At 37.0% G+C, this 21604-nt stretch overlaps 1 protein-coding gene and 1 pseudogene across 1 annotated transcript in view; both read left to right on the plus strand.

Moving 5' to 3' along the window:
- Positions 1-21604, plus strand: part of VWA3A (von Willebrand factor A domain containing 3A) — a 147692-nt gene that overhangs the window by 71698 nt on the left and 54390 nt on the right. The window contains exons 13-20 of the mRNA XM_053695138.1: positions 663-766; positions 3819-3899; positions 5982-6076; positions 9012-9131; positions 12743-12817; positions 14126-14270; positions 15147-15324; positions 21325-21395. Of these exons, the coding sequence (XP_053551113.1) occupies positions 663-766; positions 3819-3899; positions 5982-6076; positions 9012-9131; positions 12743-12817; positions 14126-14270; positions 15147-15324; positions 21325-21395 (869 nt within the window). The remainder of the gene's footprint in view (positions 1-662; positions 767-3818; positions 3900-5981; positions 6077-9011; positions 9132-12742; positions 12818-14125; positions 14271-15146; positions 15325-21324; positions 21396-21604) is intronic.
- LOC128641912 (cytosolic beta-glucosidase-like) lies at positions 1372-2431 on the plus strand (annotated as a pseudogene).

The raw sequence follows: 21604 nt of genomic DNA on the forward strand, positions 1-21604 counted from the left end.
TTTAGTGTAACAGATGACTGCAGAAGAAAATATACTGTAAGCAATGAGATTAATGCCATAGCGCCCTCTGTGGTGGGAGTACAGCACTGCACATAATATTCATAAACTACGTATATACAGACTGAATTGAACAAGGGACAAGCTTTAAAGGCAGGGACAGGAAGCCAAAAAACAGGACTGTCCTGGGAAAGCGGAACAGTTGGCAGCTATGCTAAAGGGAACATTAGAGTGCATTAATTATAAGCGCTTATTCACTAGAATATGCCATTTTTTCCACTGCTCACTGTGGAACTTTGTATGTTTAACCCACTTGAAGGGATTAAACACATAGATTAAAGGAATATGTAACCCAATTTTTTTCTTTCATGATTCAGATAGAGCATGCAATTATAAGCAACTGTCTAATTTACTCCTATTAGCAATTTTTCTTTGTTCTCTTGGTATCTTTATTTGAAAAAGCAGGAATGTAAGATTAGGACCCCGCCCATGTTTTTTTGGTTCAGGGTAATGCTTGCTGATTGGTGGCTACACTTAGCTACAAATAACTATTTACAAATGGAGAGTAAAGTCCTCAGAATGAATGTGATGATGTAGAACGGTGAAATAAAAGGGAAACCGCGTAATGGAACTGTCCCTTTTTGTTTGTCTTTCTTTGTCTTTAGCCAAAAAACTGAACCTCTATCAAGTATTAGCTCCAAATGCATATTCCCCCATCGAGGAGTTTGTGCCAATACTTCAGAAAACTGTCTCATCTACTCTTCATGAGGTGAGTCGTCTTTTGCATTTGTACTTTCTTAATGTCTCACTTTAAAGGGATACAAAGGTCAAAACTGAAATGTGTATGGGAGTATTTCAATTTTAAATAGAATCATTTTTGCAATATACGTCCATTAGCAAAAATGTTTCTAGGAAATCACTGTTTTTCTGCAGCATATTCACATATCCTGTTAGGGCTCGTGCACTAGTATTCAAACTCCATGCCTGGTCAGTGAGGTGACAGTGGTGTGTATTGTTTCTCAAAATGTCATTTGTGTCATACAAGTTACTGCTGACTTTTGGAGAAGGCGTGGCATTTTAATACTAGTGCACAGACCCTCACAGCAGATGTGCATATGCCACAGAAAACCAGTAATAACTTTATATTAGATTAATAAATACATTCTCTAGGTAGTGCTACTGATGTTTTCTCTTTTCAAGATGTAAGAGGTGTACATGCCTTAGAAGATCTGGGGCTGAATCAGTAGGAATGCTTAGGGACAAAATTTACAACAATAGGTTTCCAAAATTGAAATTAAGTTCAACATTTTATCCGATTCATGCCAGGGGAAAGACTGAAACTTTTTCATAGAAGGGTGGTTGAAGTCTATCTAAATGGACAACTTCCTGTTTCCAGACTCATTTGCCTGGGGAGCATCAACTGCTGCATATCAAGTTGAAGGAGGATGGAATGCAGATAGGAAAGGCCTCAGTATCTGGGATACATTCACTCATCAGAGAGGAGATCGAGTTTTTAAGAACCAAACTGGAGATATAGCCTGTAGCAGCTACACTCTGTGGGAAGAAGATTTGAAATGCATCAAACAGCTTGGATTGACTCATTACCGCTTCTCTCTTTCCTGGTCACGTCTGTTACCTGATGGGACAACAGGTTTTATCAACCAGAAAGGTATTGACTATTACAACAAGATGATTGACAGCGTTTTGGAAAATAATGTCATTCTAGTGGTGACACTGTATCACTTTGATATGCCTCAAGCTGTAGAAGATCAAGGAGGTTGGAACTCTGACTAAACAGTTGAAATCTTTGAGCAATACTCACAGTTTTGTTTTGAAACTTTTGGGGATAGAGTTAAACTCTGGATTACTATTAATGAGCCATGTATGGTTGCCAGACATGGCTATGAAGATGGCCTGTTTGCACCAGCTGTAAAGGAGCTAGGCGTTGGAGTTTATGTATCTGCACATAACATGTTGAAAGCACATGCAAGAACCTGGTATAACTATAACATATTATTCAGAAACAAGCAGAAAGTCTTGTTTCTATAGCTCTTAATTCAGATCGGGCAGAACCTTGTTATCAAGACTCTGATACGCATAAAGAAGCTACTGAACGATATCTAGCTTTTGAACTCAATTGGTTTGCAAATCCAATATTTGTTGATGGAGATTATCCAGCTATAATGAAATCTGAGATTGCAAAGAAAAGTAAAATTCAAGTTTCGACAGCATCCCGGCTCCCCAAATTCACAGAAGAAGAAAAAAGGCAATGATGAAAGGCACGGCTGATTTTTTTTGCTTAAACTATTATACAACTAGAAAAATAAAGCCATACATAAGGAAGGTTGAAAAATTGAGTTATAAAGCGGATATGTCAGCAGAAGGTATAAAGGATCCAGAGTGGCCTGTATCTGGTGTTGAGTGGTTGGCTTAATCTGCACCACTTGAAGATAAGCAGAGATTGTTATATTTTCAAGAAACATTGATGGAAATTTTAAAAGCAATCAAATTGGATGGCGTTGATCTTAAATGATATTTTGTTTGGTCTCTTCTTGACAACTTTGAGTGGGCAATTGGCTACAGTGTCAGGTTTGGGCTCTTCCATGTGGATTTAGAAAATACCAACCTTCTGAGGACCCCTTATTTTTCAGCGATTCAATATGGACAGGTTGTGAAGAGAAATGGATTGGCAAATTCAGTTGATTCTGTTTAATATTCCATTGATACTTTATATGTCAAAAGTAGCATTTTTGCCAACAAATGTAATAACACATCAGATTATTTTAAATCAGATTGAGGTTAATAAAGTTTATTTGTATCTATAAAAAAGGTGGTTGAAGAACTGATTACATTGGACCAATCCAGAGCCAGTGCACAACCTAATTTGTCCTTATGAGAGAAGGAAGCTTTAATTTATCTTTGTGACAACCAGTTTATTGTAATAAGACAATCGGACAAAGGTGGAAGCATAGTGGTTCTGGATAAGCTCCAATATATTGAAGAGGCATTATGCCAGTTGCGTAATACCACCACTTATTTGGTCTCTAAATGGGAAATGTCTTAAAGGGACATGAAACACAATTTTTTTCTTATAAAATTCAGAAAGAGCAGCAATTTTAAATAATTTTTCAATTTATTTCTATTATGTAATTTATTTTGTTCTCTTTGTATCATTTTTTTAAAAGTCTACCTAAGTAGGCTCAGAAGCTGCTGATTGGAGGCTGCACATATATGCCTCTTCAGCTAGCTCCCAGTGGTGCATTACTGCTCCTTCAACAAAGGATACCAAGAGAATGAAGCACATTAAATAATGGAAGTAAATTGAACATTTGTTTAGAATTGTATTCTCTATCTGAATAATGAAAGAAAATTTTTAGGTTTCATGTCCCTTTAATTTTAATGTTAAATTACAGGAAAAGGCAGCAAAGTAAATGATGAAAGTAAATTGCAAATAATTTTTAATACACACAATTTAACATTTTTATATTGCAATCTCAAAGTGTTTACTGTCTCTTTAATGTGGCCCTAAGCACTGATTTGCAGCCATAATATTCTGTTAGAGCATGTCATAAGAGCTACAAAAACGTAAAAAATCCTTGACATTTCATCTAGAGCTCATCATGTTGATAATATGCTATTACATTGACTATTTAATTAGTGTAAACATAAAAATATCATCATAGGAAGCATCTCACTTCTGACATCAGCATGTAGTGAGAATGTTTCTTTATCAAATACCACTGATGATGTCACCATGACATCATGTACCCACTAAGATTAGCATTCTTTTTTCAAAATGTTTTATATTATTTCATTTGTAGAGAGCAATGATGCAGTTTGAATGGCACGATGGCTCTGTGAAAAATATCCACGTGGATCCTCCCCTGCTGTATGACTATCAGGTAACACCTTGACTTTGAGTATAGTAATTAAATATCACAAGACGTAGTTAATGTTATAGTAAGTCTGTAGTGACACATGCCATGGAACGTCTTTGTTGCTCACTCTTTCAAGTTGACCTCTGCTATTTGCTGGCGGGCAGTTCTTTTAAAAATATGTCTTTAACTATGTAAAATCCATTAAACTTAGATTTTCTTTTTGTTGTTTAAAAAGAAAGATAATCCCTTTATTACCCATTCCACAGTTTTGCGTAACCAACACTGTTTTAGAAATACACTTTTTACCTCTGTAATTACCTTGTATCTAAACCTCTGTAAACTGCCCCCTTATTTCAGTTATTTTAACAGACTTGCATTTTAGCCAATCAGTGCTCACTCCAGGGTAACTTCATGTGCATGAGCTCAATGTTATCTATATGAAACACATTAACTAATGCCCACTAGTGGTCAAAATGCATTCAGATTAGAGGCAGTCTTCAAGGTCTAAGAAATTAGCATATGAACCTCCTAGGTTTAGCTTTCAACTAAGAATACCAAGAGAACAAAGCAACATTGGTGATAAAAGTAAAATTGAAAGTTGTTTAAAATTGCATTCCCTATTAAAATCATGAAAGTTTTTTTTGGAACATAGAAAACCCTATTACAACGTCTCTTTAAGAAATGATTGCATCTGCTTTTCACTGTGAATAAATAGTATCCCCCCCACGCACATTATATAGACCAGTGCAGTCCCCAAGTACCCCCAACAGGTCAGGTTTTCATTATAGCTGAACTAGAGCACAGGTGAAATAATCAGCTGATGTCTGAGAGCAGGTTAGTAACCATGGTTACTGATCAGCTGATTATTTCACCTCTGCTCTAGTATAGCTATAATGAAAACCGGAAATGTTGGGGGTACTTGAGGACCGCGGTTGAGAAACACTAATATAGACTATATATTAGTGAATAGATTAAATTATACATTTACAAAAGTAAAATTCTGTACTTATTGCTTAATGAACAATTACTCTATAAATGAGCATCCACAGGCTTTCTAAATATTTACCAAAGTGCTAATTTCATCCCAGGTTTGCTTATCCCCCACAGCATTTTTTTGGTGCTCTCTTAGCCTTTCTAATAAAGATGGGGTTAATGTAATTCACATGAACCAGGGTCATTTGATCAATAATTTGAAGAAAATTCACTCTGTTACAGTAGCATCTTTAGAAAACACATATGGGGGCACATAGTCAAAAGTAGGGTGGGGGCGTTGTCAAAGACCTACAATATATATATATATATATATATATATATATATCTTCCAATATTTCTGGAAGTCCCACCAGTGTTATGTATGTTGGGCTACAGCAAGATGGCATGCCTTGGGCAGGATCTGGCATGGCTTGGGTGTGGTCTATGTAGAGTGGGGTGGATAAACACTATACAGGGAGGGTTAATCATAGTTGAGGAGGTCATTATACTGGGGGGGGGGGGTAGTGTCCCCTGCTCCTCCCCAGAGACACCTATGCCCTGCTCTGTATAAATAGAGAACTCTTGTTTTAAAAGATAATCCGTTTATTACCCATTCCCTAGTTTTGCATAACCAACACAGTTATAATAATACACATTTTATCTCTGTGATTATCTTGTATCTAAGCCTCTGCAGACTGCCCCCTTATGTCAGTTCTTTTGACATGCTTTTTAGTCAATCAGTGATGGCTCCCTGGAACTTCACATGCATGAGCACAGTGTTAGCTATATGAAAAACATGAACTAACACCCTCTAGTGGTGAAAAATTGTGACAATACAAATTGAGACAATATCTTCTCTAAACTTAGTTAGAAAGATACCATTTTCACACTCACCTTGCTGTAACCAAAGAGTTAAGTGGCCTCTCAGCTGCATAGGCTCTTTGACTGCTGGTTCTCAAGATTAGAGATGCATTGAGCTGGCGGAGTATTGAATACCTTTTGAGCCTCCATCCCTCCCTATAGACACCCATGCGTAACGCATACAGATTTACATGCCCCGTGACTCATTATTATAATTGTACTGTGAAATCTTGAATATTTTGCATACAAATTATGTTTGTGCCTCTTTTGCAGAAACAGCTGGCCAAAGTAACAAGAACCTATGAAAAAAGAATTGACTGGCTCACTACTGGCAGCAGACGACTGTGGGGCACAGTCTGTGAAAAAAGGTGCATTTTGTTGTACATCACATTTTATCTTGTGTGGTGTTTATAAAAGTATCACTTGTACATCACTTGGTTTTTTTGTTTTTTACATGATTTATTCTTTCTTTGCATATACATTATTATTATTATTATTTTTTTCATTTTTCTTCAATTAAAGTAGAAAAACAGACAAAGTAAAAATATTTCTTTCTTTCATCACAGTTTTTCATCAAATAATATTATGTTTAAAGGGACAGTCTACACCAGAATTGTTATTGTTTAAATAGATAGATAATCTTTGTTATTACCGATTGCCCAGTTTTGCAACACCAACACGGTTATAATATACTTTTTACCTCTGTGATTACCTTATATCTAAGGCCCATATTTATCAAGCTCCGTAGGGAGCTTGAAGGGTCGTGTTTCTGGCGAGTCTTCAGACTCGTCCAGAAACACAAGTTATGAAGCAGCGGTCTAAAGACCGCTGCTCCATAACCCTGTCCGCCTGCTCTGAGCAGGCGGACAGGAATCGCCTGAAATCAACCCGATCGAGTACGATCAGGTTGATTGACACCTCCCGGCTGGCGGCATTTAGCGAGGTCTTGCGGACCTGATCCGCACTGTCGGATCATTTCCGCAAGACCTTTGATAAATAGAGGCCTAAGCCTCTGAAAACTGCCTCTTATTTCAGTTCTGTTAACAGACTTACATTTTAGCCAATTAGTGCTGACTCCTAGGTAACTCCACAGGAGCTTACCTAGGTAGGAATAGGAACTGCGAACTAGATGCTAATTGTTGGCTGCAGATATATTTCTCTTATCATTGGCTTACCAATCTAGCTTCCAGTAGTACATTGCTGCTCCTTCAACAAAGTATACCAAGAGAATGAAGCAAATTGCAAATAGAAATAAATTGGGAAATTGTTTAAAAATCTCTCCTACTTACAGGGACACAAAAATATGCATATAATTTGCTTTATTATTTATTCACTATTGTCAATAAATTGTCTTTGCACATTTAATTCTTGAGTGACATTATCTTTTTCTATTTATACTTTCTGCTTATGATTCATCAACTAATGAGTCCTTAAAGGGGCAGTCGACTCCAGAATTGTAATAGTTTAAAAAGATAGATAATCCCTTTTTTCCCCATTCCCCAGTTTTGCATAAACAATACAGTTATATTAATATACTTTTTACCTCTGTGATTACCTTGTATCTAAGCCTCTGCAGATTGCCCCTTTATTTCAGTTCTGTTGACAGACTTACATTTTAGCCAATCAGTGCTGACTCCTAGGTAACTCCACGGGAGTGAGCACAATGTTACCTATATGGCACACATGAACTAGCACTGTTTAGCTGTGAAAAACTGTCAAAATTAACTGAGATAAGAGGCGGCCTTCAAGGGCTTATAAATTAGCATATGAGCCTACCTATGTTTAACTTTCAACAAAGAATACCAAAAGAACAAAGCAAATTTGATGATAAAAGTAAATTGAAAAGTTTTTTAAAATTGTATGCCCTATCTGAATCATGAAAGTTTAATTTTGTCTAGACTGTCCCTTTAAGTGTCACATATTAAACAGCGCTATGAAATTCAGTTGCGGTTCTAAAAGGATGGAAACCAACCCCATCAGTTTCATAGGTTACATCCCCATTGTGCTGAGGAGGACGTACAAAATGTCCCCATCCTTCCGCTGTTTCTTTCCACTTAGAAACCCCTAGACCAACTTGACACATACCTGACCACAAAATTGTGCCCAAAATCAGGTGCTATTCCCCCCTAAACCATTCCATTAAAATAGCTGCGATTGTGATTAGTAAAATCTAGAAAACTGCACACACAAAAACATAAGAAACAGGTGTATTGCAGGCTTTTTAAGGAGAATTTACAGGCATTAGAGGTGAAAGATATGTAAAATATGACATCTAATTGATTTGGGTTCTTTACTTTTATAAGGCTTGACAAATTGATATAAAGCTGAGGAGCCAGCTACGCGTTTTTGCTGCAGCCAGTCATATCGGTGGATTGTGCATCCAGTCAAATGCTTTACCTTTTGAACCACCACACAGACCCTTAAAGGGACAGAATCGTTAAAATCAAACTTTCAGTATTCAGATAGAACATGCAATTTTAAACAACTTTCCAATTTACTTCTGTTATTAAAATTGATTAGTTTCCTTAGCATCCTTTATTGAAGAGTAAATCTAGCATCATTATTTGTAGCTTTGTTATCCAATGTTGCAAAACACTGCTGCCATAGAGTTCTAAAGACACGTGCACACTCCTGAGCTCTTATGAGCCTACCTAGATTTACTCTTCAATAAAGTTGTTTAAAATTGTATGCTCTATCTGAATCATGAAAGTTTAATTTTGACTTGAGTGCCCCTTTAACTAGAGTGCACTCTCACTATTTTGTGTAATAATGTTAGAATCTCCTAATACAAAGCAGCAGGTGCACGCTTAAGTTAGAGTCTAGCAGGATGGTATCTGATTGGCTGTTCCTCCTGCCTACTCTGTAATAATGAATCCTCAGAAGATAGACAGCCAGCACAGCATGAAAATACGCTTCCAGGGGCACAGTGTGCAATAAACAAAAACAATGAAAGAGGGCACTTAAACAAATGTACTGCAATGCTTTAAATGTATTAAAAAATAACAAGGCTGTTTGCTTCTGAAAGGAGCATAGAAATAGTGAGAGCGAAAAAGGTGAAGGACAAATTAAAAAAGAAAAATGGGAATGGTAAATAGAACGTATGACCCCTCCAGCAGCAACACACATTACACTTGATATTTAGCTTTACAACCACTTGTGTTAGGACAATAATAATAAGGTCTATAGCATACACTGTATTATTGTAGGTGGCATTGAGAGGAAGCAGAAACATAGTCAGTAAATCCGTCATACAATTTGTAGCATTTTTATACAACTTGTATCCTGAAATCTGATTTCTTGCAGTGTTGTTTTGCTTGTTGATATCTCCGCTGAGAACGCCATGCACATCATACACATCCAGCATGCACTGCGGCTACTACTTGAGGAGCAAACAGCAAACAAGGATTTCATCAACATCATAGCGTGAGTTTAATTTAAGTTTTGTAACATGCAGTTTTTAAGGTAAAAAGTGCCATAAATGTGACTTACTTTTGTTGTAACTAAAATATATACAGATTAATAAATACACATAGAATTTTGCTAAATCCTTTTATTCTGAAATATAATATAAATAGTCCTTTAACCCCTTAAGACCAGAGTAAGAAGTATGACAATATGGTGGGTCTGCCTTCCAATCCAGATCCTGAGGAACCCATATACTGCAGCGGAGGGGGGGGGAATGAAGAATGTCCTCCCCCCTCCCGACTCTGACGGGAGCACCCTGTGACTTATTTCTCCGTGTGCATGTGTGTGTATGTGCGTGCGCACGCCTGTTTGTTGTAACGTCACAGGGAAAGCTGAGGCTGTAGGGGACGGCACATGATCGCCTGACGAAGAGCCCCCTCAGGGTAAGCAGCACTTTAATAGAGCCCCTTTTTTCTCCCCCATGTTTGGCTAGAGGTACAAGTGACATTTCATTCGAAAGGGGACAATACCTTCTTTAAAATGAGGGTCTCTTGTCTACCTTGGATGCAGCCGATCGATCACCATTAAAAATTGGTAAATGCCAGCCCATTAGAAATCAGGTAATTTTTAGTTGTGGGGCATTGGGGCTTTTTATAATGCCCCATCTCTCCTTTTTATTTAATTAGAAGAATTTACCTCTTGTAATTTTCAGGTGATTAATGTGGTAGTGGGGAGCACCTTCCCCAAGTACACGCCCATTCAGTGTTTAATGAGGAAGAGGGGAGTAAAAGTCTCCTATCATCTGCTGCATCACTCACTACAGCATTTCAAATTGCCCCTATAAGCAACATCAGCACAAGAACTGATCATCGGGAGCTTAATGAAATGGGCTTCCATGGGCAAGCAGTTGTCAAGCGTCAGTAGGAGTGGTGCAAAGCCTAGTTTCTCAACCTGTGGTACGTGTACCCTTTTGGGGTACTTGGGGCATTAGCAAGGGGTACTCCAGGGACTGGCATTAATTTTTCCCTGATGTATCTATTGTTGACATATCAAAGAAAAAGGCTGTGTTTCTCATTTCTACCCTCAAGCACTGCTAACAGAAGAGCAGAGTGTGAGTAATTCCCTGCCTAGGTTGAACCTGAAGGCTCGCGCGGAAACAGGGGCATCAGGGCCCATTCAGCCCTTGATAAATTGGCCCTTATATGCCTACAAGGGTACATACTGCCAAAAGGTTGAGAAACACTGGTGTAAAGCACACCTCCACTGGACTCTGGAGCAGGGGAAATGTGTTCTCTGGCAGTCTGATGGAAGAATCTGAGTGTGGCAGATGCCAGGAGAACTCTATGTTTCCAGAGTGCATAGTACCGACTGCAAAGTCTGGTGAAGGAAGGATAATGATCAGGCTGTTTTTCAGGGTTTTGGTTAGGACCCTTAGTTCCTGTCAAGGGCCATCTTCATGTTACAGGATACAAGAACATTTTAGACAACTGAGTGCTTCTAATTGTGTGGCAACAGCTTGGGGAAGGTCCTTTCCTGTTGCAGAATGACTGTGCCCCTGTGCACAAAGCAAGGTCCATGAAGACCATGGTTTGACAAGTTTGTTGGGGATCAACTTGAATGGCCTGCACAGAACCCTGACTTCAGCCCCAATTAACACCTTTGGAACGAATTGGAATGCTGATTGCAAGCCTGACCTTCTTGTCCAACATCAGTGCCTTACGTTACAAATGCTCTTTTGGCTGAATTCCCACAGACAAACTCCAAAACCTTCCTATAAAAGTGGTGTCTGTTATAGCCACAAGGTGGGAGGGGGCAGCTCCATGCTAATGCCCATGGTTTTAGAATAGGATATCCAACAAGCTCCTATAGGCGTGATGATCAGGCGTCCACATACTTTTGACCATATAGTGTATCTGGTTTAATTTGACACATATGATAATTGGTCAAAGTGTGAATTATAGCACCAGCTTATATTAGGAGAATAGACTTCATAACATCCCAGTTGTAACAAATGTAACAGGTTACAGTAGGGAGTGAACTACAAGGGTTCCCCTTGCTTTCCTTAGTTTCAGTGGGTTGGGCAGTACGGCAACTGATTTGATGTATCCCCATGTAACTTGCTTATAAAACAGAGCTTTACCTATGGGTGACTGTTCAGACAAGTAATAAGGTAACCAAGAGGAATCTAAAATGCAATTGCAAACATCTGCTGCTGTTAGACATCATCTATGTACTACAAGGTTTGTAATATGTTGTAGTACATAATGGGCCACTAATTAATGCTCCCACTCGAGCTGAAAAATTTCTATTAGCACACTAGTCTCAGACTAGGCTTATTCGTATATTTAAAACTTTATGCACTAGTTACTTTTTGTATTTGTACTAAAGTCTAATGATATTTTTCCACCTTTGCAAAGGACAATAAATAAATCTTGCATCAATGTGATTATCAATTAATATGTGCAATAAGGGTAATTTCCTAATTAAATAGTACCTGTTATACGATGGACTAATGCCTATCGAGAAAGTCAAATAGTGGTTCAGGATTTATATTATTACCATGCATATTGGATTTTTACCTTCTTTGGGAAGCTGTGAAATTAGAGCTATAGTAATCTGGGCAAGAAAAATGACTCCATGTTGTAACCCACCCCAAACAGTACCCAAGATGATTGGTTGATCTTTAGTTAAAGTTAATGCTTCACCTCCATATCTATTTAAATATGTGATCTGACCTTTGGACAATAATTAAATGTTGGGATATGATGGTACCCATGCAAACAGAAGGTTTTTTAACCATATACTGTATAACACCTGTTTACATATTACTGAGGCACAGTTACTAAAAGCATACCTACCCTACATCTTATTTCCACTATCAAAACTAACAATCAATGCACATCATTCTATTCTGTGTCAGTACATCTGCTAATCGTAATATTTAGTTTTACTTAGACATATCTGAAAATCTAAAAGTATTACCTATATATTATTTCTGAACTGGCATATATGCATAATGATCATAACATTGTTAATACAATGATTAGTAATTGTTTTTAGGTTGTTGGGTTTTTTTTGTTGATAATTTTGTTTAAAAAAATTAGGAGTTTAAAGTCCATGATCTTTTATAGTGTCTTTGTTATCTTATATGAAACACACCCAAAGCTATTTTGCCCCAACATTTTTATGTTTGTATTAATGTCAAGTAAAAGAAAGAACGATATGCCTTGCTCGTTAAAATTTTAAAGCTTTTTTTATCCAAATCAATAAAAAGGAGGGGGTATCAGCCAGCATACAAACACACAATGGGCGCAGCACAACGGCTTACGTGTTTCGTAGCCATAGTCATAGGCATTAATGTCAAGTCGTAATAAATGCACCAAAGCAAACAGATTCAGTAATGAATGTAATTACAATGTTCTTTTATTTTTATTATTATCATTATTTATATGTGATTCAAGTTTTGAGTTTATTATCCCTTTAATATTCTCTCTGCTGAACACACTCACTGAGAAACCTGCCATGTATACAACACACTGTGTTAGTCACAAACAACATATGAGTGTAATGTGAGTTCTGGCTGAATACAGGTACAGTATATTGATGATGTTTTTTTCTTTCTTTTTCAGATTTGGAAGTGATATTAAATCCTGGAAGTCAGAAATGGTTTCTTCAACTCCCAAGAATTTACAGAATGCCTGGAAGTATGTTTCATACCTTGACAAAGAAACGCATATGAACATATCACAAGTGGCGTAGCTTATTTCTCGTACATGGAATGAGACAAAATATTGAATAGCTAAGTGGCTAAATGTTATGACTTCTGTCATTAATTTAACCCGTCTTCTCGGTTTCTTTCACCTTAGTAAAAATCCATGTGATTTCTGGTGAATTAATGCCATATAGAAAATTAGATTGTCACTGTCACCCCATATGTTTCAATATGTTATTGTAAAGAAATGCTGCTCATTTTATTTTATTTACCAGATACTGATTCTAATATTTAAAAACATGACAAGTGCAAACATTAAGTGGTATGAGGGGGGTTAGCATGCACCCTTGCATAATTTTATTTTTTTCAACATTATAGTGAAAAAATGCAGAGAGAATAAAAATTAAAGTTCACATCAAAAAAGTAGGGACAGAGTTAATCCGCAATTCTTTGAGATTTAATGTAATTGCAGGTTAGTTCATGCTCAGCGCTTCATCATTTGAAAAAGGTAAATCCCCCAAAATGTGCTGTGGTCTAATGTAATAATATAAAAGAAGAAAATGTAGATAGATAAATGCAGCATTTTAATAATCTAACATTACAAAAAAGAAAACACTAACATTACAAAAAATAAAAAAAAACACTAAGATTACAAACAAATAAACGAAATTATCCAAAATAATAAAAATTAAACCTAATCTAATACCCCTATAAAAATAAAAACACCTCCTAATCTGTCAATAAACTACCAATAGCCCTTAAAAGGGCCTTTAAGGGTTAATAGGTAGTTTATAAGTTTTAGTGTACTTTGTAAAATTTTATTATGAGTTTTGTAAAACATTTTTGTTTCGCAAAATCCATAACTACTGGTCTCAGATCGCGGAATGGATCGTGGCGGTATAAGCTATAACGCTAGCATAATAGCCAGACTGCACAACCTGTAATACGGATGAGCTGAAAATTCCACACTCAAAAGTTATTTTTTGAGTGCGGAATGGAGAGTTGCGTAAAGGCTAAAATGCTAGCGGTATAGCCGTACGGCCACGACTTGTAATACGGGAGATCTGCATATTCCATGCGCAATGGCCAATTTTTCAGCGGTATAGCCGTACCGCAACACTTGTAATCTTGCTGGTAGTTTCTTCACTCTTATATAGATGGATAACCAAGAGCAATAATAAAGCCATGTTGACATTACCAGTTAATATAAAATTAGTTTATTGTTAATTAATTAATTTGATCATCTGATTGACCAGCTACATACATTAAGTAATTGAGATTTGTAATGACGTGATTTCAGGTGGATTCTGGGTTTGCAGTGTGCAGGTGGCAGGAATATACTGGGTGCAATTAAACTAGCCATTGAAGCCAACTTTATTGATAAAGAAAACCAGGAATCCCAAGGAATATATTTATTTAGCAGCGGTGTACCAGACCAGGAAGCAGTAAGTGATTAATTAGATATCTTCTGATTGTTAGAATGACCTAAATTCAATGGGTATTGTAATTCAGAATTTAACATGCTCTTATTTTTTACGGCATATCATAAATGATCTCTTCCAACTATGAAAGAGGATTAAAGGGACCACCGTACAGTAATATTTCCCCTTAATGTGTTCCCAATGACCAGCTGCATAGTATTAAATGTATTGATAATTGCTTCTTTAGGTTTGTTCTTGGAATCGAAGTAGCTGGTTTTGCTCAGGGTTGGCCTCTGTGTAAATTTAGACAGATAAGATATAAAAGTCTGCTCTTCGTGAATATTCAGATTATTAGAATGGGCATGTTCTTGAATGGGTGGTGGTTTCAATGAGCTCTATTTTTTTTTTTTTTTTTAACTACTCCCCTCTCATCTATGTGTTTATTTGCTGCAATGGGGCTAAATACATAGCTCTCCTGTTCTGTTATAAATAAGGATACATCTGTTGATTGGAGGAGTTGCAGATATTTGACCCATGATTGCTTTACAGATGTGTCTTATTATCTGAGGGATACATAGGAGTACGTTGATGCTAATGCGTTTAACCTATTGTCACAACCTTTCCACAATATCAAACCTTAAAGTGATGGTAAACTAGTCCCCTTTTAAAATCAGATGCATTAGCTACCAGAAAAAATTAACTTTTGAGGTGGGCGGAGCGCTGAGTATTTTAATTTTAAAATGTCACAAACATTCTGCATCTGATTTTAATAATGGGAGAGTTTACCATCACTCTAATGAATGTAGATTTGTGTATCCTGCTATACTGAATTATATTATAATAGTTTTTGTGTAAACTGTAAATGGTTTAATTAGTGTGCCCTTTCCCTTGTCTGCCCAGCACTCAGTTTATGCGTATCTTCTCGAAGCGACCAGTGGGTATGATTTACAGCTTAATGTTTGCCTCTTTGACTTCAATGAGCACAGCAACAGTATTGATGATAAAAGCAACACAGTCTCCATTTTGAAAGATTTGGCGCATGTTACAGACGGAAGATTTCACTGGTTTGATGGCAAAGGTACCAAGTAATGAATTGTACAATTGTTTTTATTACCATTTCTTTAGATGGTAAAACCCGCAGTAAGGGGATGTCACATGTCTGAATAGAGTCAGATAAAGCAGCAATGTTAAAACAAACTTTCCAATATAATAAAAATATCAAAATGTGCACATTATTTTTACATACACACTTTCTGAGGCTCCTACTGAGCATGTGCAAAAGTGCACAGTATATACGCATAGTGTTATTGTTTTGTCTTTTTTTTTCAATTTTTTTTTTATTAAAAGAATTTTTCATCTTTGAACAGGTAATCATTAAATACAGTTGTAGACAAAATATTGTCATATTGTGGATAGTTACATGGTTACATTTTGCTGAAACAAACAGCTTACAATCATTAGTAGTATGTCACATTATCAATATGATTCCAAAATAAATCAAATATGGGCATTTATAGCATGGACCATTGTGTAGCTGGTCATAAGTTAAACATTCCAGGCTCGGTATGTACTCCAGTATAGCAATAGTAGATCCACTCTCAGATCAGCAGGTGTCGAATAGCCTATATCTGTAAGTCTGTCATATACCTTATGGGAAAGAATAGAGCAGTGGGGTAGGGGGATAGGCAGAACAACCAGTGGCGGAGAGGGGAAGGAGAAAAAAAAAGCACCAACTTTTTATATATAAATAGCAGAGTGGCAGTTGGGATTCCCATTATTTATGTAGCCAGGTGTTCCATATTAGCCAATAATTTTCCATTTGGTCAGTCAAATTAAAAAAGTATCTTTCCATGCTGGCCATGTAGTCGACCACTGCACTGATTTCCTCAAGATGCGGGGGGTCAACCGATTTCCTCTATTGTTTTGTCTTTTGATTTTGTATTTGTAAACTTTTCAATGATACTGTATTTAGTGGTACTTTAAATAGAAAACATCTATACTATAATTGCGTTTGTAATGTCCGTCACCAGTTGCGCACGCATCCTCAAAGGAATGTTGGCAGCGCGAGGCAGCCAACAGAATGTTAACTGCGTGCGCAGCCAAAAGAATTGCTGCATCCAGGTGGATTCTGAAAATGGTGCAGAGGATTCTTTCACTACCCTGCCATTTTCGGAATCCACTGGGATGCTGCAAAGGCAAACGGAGCATTACAAAAAAAAACAAAAAAACACACAACCGCCCGCACGAAGTATAAAATAAAAAAACTAACCTCCCACACAAAGTATTAACACCTAAACCGCAAACCCACACATCACAAAATAATAAAGTAATTAACCCCTAATCCGCAAATAACATAACATATTAATCCCTTAACCATCAACCACCCACATAGCAATAAACCTAATTACCCTATTAACCCCTAAACCGCAAAACCCCCACATCGCAACAAACCTAATTACCCTATTAACCCCTAAACCGCAAAACCCCCACATCGCAGTAAACCTAATTACCCTATTAACCCCTAAACTGCAAACCCCCACATCGCAATAAACCTAATTAACCTATTAACCCCTAAACCACAAACCCCCCACATTGCAATAAACCAAATTAACCTATTAACCCCTAAACCACAAAACCCCCACATTGCAATAAACCAAATTAACCTATTAACCCCTAAACCGCAAAACCTCCACATCGCAATAAAGCTAATTAACCTATTAACCCCCTTAAACCCCCCAAAACCCACAATGCAAAAAACTAATTAAATTACTAAGCCCCCTAACCTAACACCCCCTAAATTAAACCCAATTACCTAAATTAAAAATACAAAATTACAAACAAAATAAAAAAAACTAACATTAAGTTTAAATTAAGCTAAAAATACAGAAAATAAAAAATTGAACATTACAGAAAATAATAAACAAATGATCAAAAATAAAAAAATTAAACCTAATCCCTATGAAAATAAAAAAGCCCCCCAAAATACCCCCCCCCCCAATCTAATGCTAAACTACCAATAGCCCTTAAAAGGGCTTTTTGCCAGACATTGCCCTAAGTAAAACAGCTCTTTTGCAGTTACAAAAAATTCTCCCCCCAACAGTAAAACCCACCACCCACCAAACCCCTCCAAATAAATAAATCTAACACTAAACAACCTAAACTACCCATTGCCCTGAAATTTGTATGGGCATTGCCCTTAAAAGGGCATTTAGAAGTGCCCATACCTAATCTAAATAAAACAAACCGCTCAAAAAATTAAAAAAAATCTAAGTCTAACCCCCAGGTTGGTACTCACGGTTGCTGAAGTCCGGCAAAGAAGGTCCTGTTCCAAGCGGCAACCTCTTCTTTCTTCTTCCAGGAACAAGCCGGAGCGGAGGGCAGAGCTGAAGACTGATGACCGCAGAGCTGAAGACCGGCGACCCTGGAACTGAAGACCGGCTGAGTAGCTTTCATCCTATTGGCTGATTTGAATTTGAAGAATCAAATCAGCCAATAGGAATTCAAGGGACGCCATCTTTAATCGCATAACCTTTTAAGGGCTATTGGTAGTTTAGCATTAGATTAGGGGGTGTTTTTATTTGGGGGGGGGGTTATTTTTATAGGGGTATTAGTTTAGGTTTACATTTTTATTTTGGATACCTTTTTATTTTTTTCTGTAATTTTTTTTACTTTAGCTTGGGGTTTTTTAGTTTTTAAACATAGACTTCCCTCTGGGCAGGCTTAGCGCCTAGTACTAAATAATCTGATAACAGGACTGGACTGAAAAACTGGATTTGTGGGAATGAGAACGTTTTAGAGAAGTAAATTCAGCTGGACAAAGGTTATCCGCATCTTTCACAAGTTGTTTCTGCACTTTTATTCTGCCGGGATATGCAAGCAAGGGTCTCTCTGATGTTGATGTGCTGTGTGTGTAAAGTCAGTTTAATGAAGTGCAAAAAAGATTTCCAATTTGTTCTCTAGGAACTTCACAGAAATTGCTGGCAGTGCCAATACAGAATATTATAACAACAAATGATTAAACTACAAACTGGAATAAGAACAAGGGCGCCGCATGGCCTAGTACAGTCTTGATAAAGTTATACATGTGAATGTAAGAGTAAGATTCACTTTAGAAGGGCACCTACAGGTGTTTAATGCACAAGCTAGAACTTCACGGCCGCCCAGCAGCTGGGCCCACGTCAATGCCGGCTCCTTTTAATTTGTGAGAGCGCCCCCTTTTTTATATACACAACAGTGTTTGATGTATATTTTCTGTTTGATGTAAAATAAATGATTGCAAACATTATGGTTTGGACTAAAAGTGGAGCTCAATAGATAGCTCATAGTGCGTTATCTTTTGCAGACCCTTACGCAAAATGATTACGCACTATTACAAGTGGATTGTTTCATATGATAACTAAAGCATCTTAACATGGCTGAATCATTTTTTAGCACTCTCTATACTTTCAATGCATAGTACAGGGAACACTATTAGCAAATGATGATATAAGTGTAGCGCTTGAGCGCAATGGAAAATACCCCTGTAGAATTTAGCGGAAGTAAACCCTTATTATTAATAGTATAACACAGAACTACATGAAGTACTTGTAAACCATCGCCTTAGCGCACCATAAGCGTAGTGTTCAAGTGATATCCAACACGATGATTACTGCACCACCATAGAAGTCTATTAAGTGAGGGATTTCACACTTCTGTGCTATCTGACATGCAGATATTAGTGCATCCTAAGACCAGTGATGGCTGATCTTGGCACCCCTGATGTTTCTAAATTGTTACAACTTTGTACAAATTTTATTTTCAAGGATACAGCATCACAAAAGTGCCTTCAAAACCTTAAAGGACTATTAAATACAATAGATTTGCATAATCAACAAATGCATGATAACAAGACAATGCAAAAACACTTAGGGGCCGATTTATCATTGTGCGGCAATACGCTGTCTGCATTTATCATTGCACAAGCATTCTGGTGAAATGCTAGTGCAATGCCGCCCTCTGCACATTTGCGCTAGCAGGTGGTGTCAATCATCCCAATTGTATTCCGATCAGTATGATTGCTGTCCGTAGCCTCAGAGGTGGCAGACGAGTTAAGGAGCAGCGGTCTTAAAACCGCTGCTTCTTATCTTCAGTTTCAGAGGAACCTGAAACTACGGGGGTAGATTGCAACATCCGCTGTTTTATAAATCTACCCCCAAGTCTGAATTTCAAATGAGTAATACATTTTTTTCTGAGAAAATCTGAAACTTAGTATAATTTTCCTTCCCCTTGCGTCATGTGACTGCCATCAATCAATCACAAAATGCACGTAAAACATATACACTGAATTATTGCACATGCTCAGTAGGAGCTGGTGCATCAGAAAGTGTGCATATAAAAAGATTGTGCACATTTAGAAAAGTGTGTGCTCTCTCTGTTTAATTTTGACTTTAGTCCTTTATAGGGACATAAAACACATTTTTTTTATTTCATGATTCAGACAGACCATGTGATTTTAAATAACTTTACAATTAATTTCTATTATCAAATTTGTTTCATTCTCTTTACATTGTTTGTTGATAAATATACCTAGGTAGGCTCAGAAGCTGCTGATTGGTAGTTGCACTTATATGCCTCTTGTCATTGACTTTCAGCTAGCTCCCAGTAGTGCATTACTGCTCCTTCAACAAAGCATACCAAGAGAATGAAGGAAAATAGATCATAGAAGTAAATAGCAAAATTGTTTAAAATTGTATGATCTATCTGAATCATAAAAGAAAACAAATTGGGCTTAATGTCCCTTTAATAAAGACGTAAAAGTAAAATAAAAACGAGACGGTTGTTAGCTTAGCAATAGCAACACTGGACTGTGAGATACGATACTTCACAAGGGCAATAGAGTTTGTATTGAGTCTGCATGCTTGAATGAGACCCTAGAACGCCCCTGAATGTCTGTGGTCAGTGCCTTCTTTGGGGCCCATTTAACAAGCTCCGTAGGGAGTTTGTAGGCCCGGGTTTCTCATATATATAATGAGAGAGAGTGAGTATGGGGGATATCAAAATAGGTGCAAGTACAATCGATGGTATTCAGACTTTATTAAAACAAAAATGGCTGTGTGAGAGAATGATGCATTTGTGCTCATTCAAATATAGTTCATTACATATGTCTGACTTGAGCTATATTTTATAATGACATAAAATTAGTCTATAAAACATTTAAAAATAAATCCAGAAATAATATAATTGATATTACAATATGTGGTATGTATTATGTGCAAAATATACATAAAACATAATAATTTGTCTTAGAGGATGTACATAAAAATATATGGGGCATTATTTGTGGTGCATTACAAACATTGAACTTACCCAAAAAATTTTTTATATTTTTTTAAATTGCTCGTTATAGTTTAGGGTGGGTTGGTAAATGATTCTCTTCGCAAACGATGAGGAACTTGAATGTAACATAAGCAGTGAATTGCAATGCGCTTTGCATCGCGATCCACTGCTTATATTGTGAAGTAGACTTGCGGATTTGCGCAGGCGCAAGGTTACACATAATGCGCGCTCCGGGTATAGAGATGGGAGGAGGAAGTGTCTGTATGACGTAAGTGCCCTGCAGCGCTGACTTTGATATAGATTTTACTCAGGCTGCATGGGCGGACGGAGCGGTAAATAAGATGTAAAGAAAAAAAGTGAGTTTTATTCGCTTCCGCAGCGCTTACACTCTGCACAATATAATAATTATATTATATTTCTACTTAAAAATTTATATGGTGGGTAAGAAATAAGAAAGTTTACAGTCCCTTTAATCATAAAAGACCATTTTTGAGTTTCATGTCCCTTTAAGTGTTGAGTAGATCATTACCTTGTGTAAGCAATGATTACATAGACGCAGTAAAGTGTTGTGCACCAGTGTATTCTGTTCTCATTGAGTACGCTCTGATTCAGTACAAGCAGATTACAATAATCATGTGTGGCGCACACACGCGTTTCCATAAATTAACTAAATGCACCAAGAAACAATAAATCAATTACAACTCAGTAAAGTCTGTATAGTTCTAGAGTACTTTATTAATATGTAAAAACATGTTTTTTTTAGGTATACTTGAAAGTGATGATATCAGCTATCTTGTAGCAGAGATGGAAAAAGCGGTGAACTACTCCAGAAAGGTTTGTGCATTTCAGTATTTTTCATTACATAAGGTAGATTCCATTCTAGTTGAAAAAGGTTATCATATTTGTTCTTTAAAATTATGCAATGAAGTCTAAGGTTGTTTTTTTATAGATGTATTATAGAATATTTCTCCAACATAGGTGTGTCCGGTCCACGGCGTCATCCTTACTTGTGGGATATTCTCCTCCCCAACAGGAAATGGCAA

The sequence above is a fragment of the Bombina bombina genome, chromosome 11, assembly GCF_027579735.1.
Source record: "Bombina bombina isolate aBomBom1 chromosome 11, aBomBom1.pri, whole genome shotgun sequence".
NCBI lineage: Eukaryota > Metazoa > Chordata > Amphibia > Anura > Bombinatoridae > Bombina > Bombina bombina.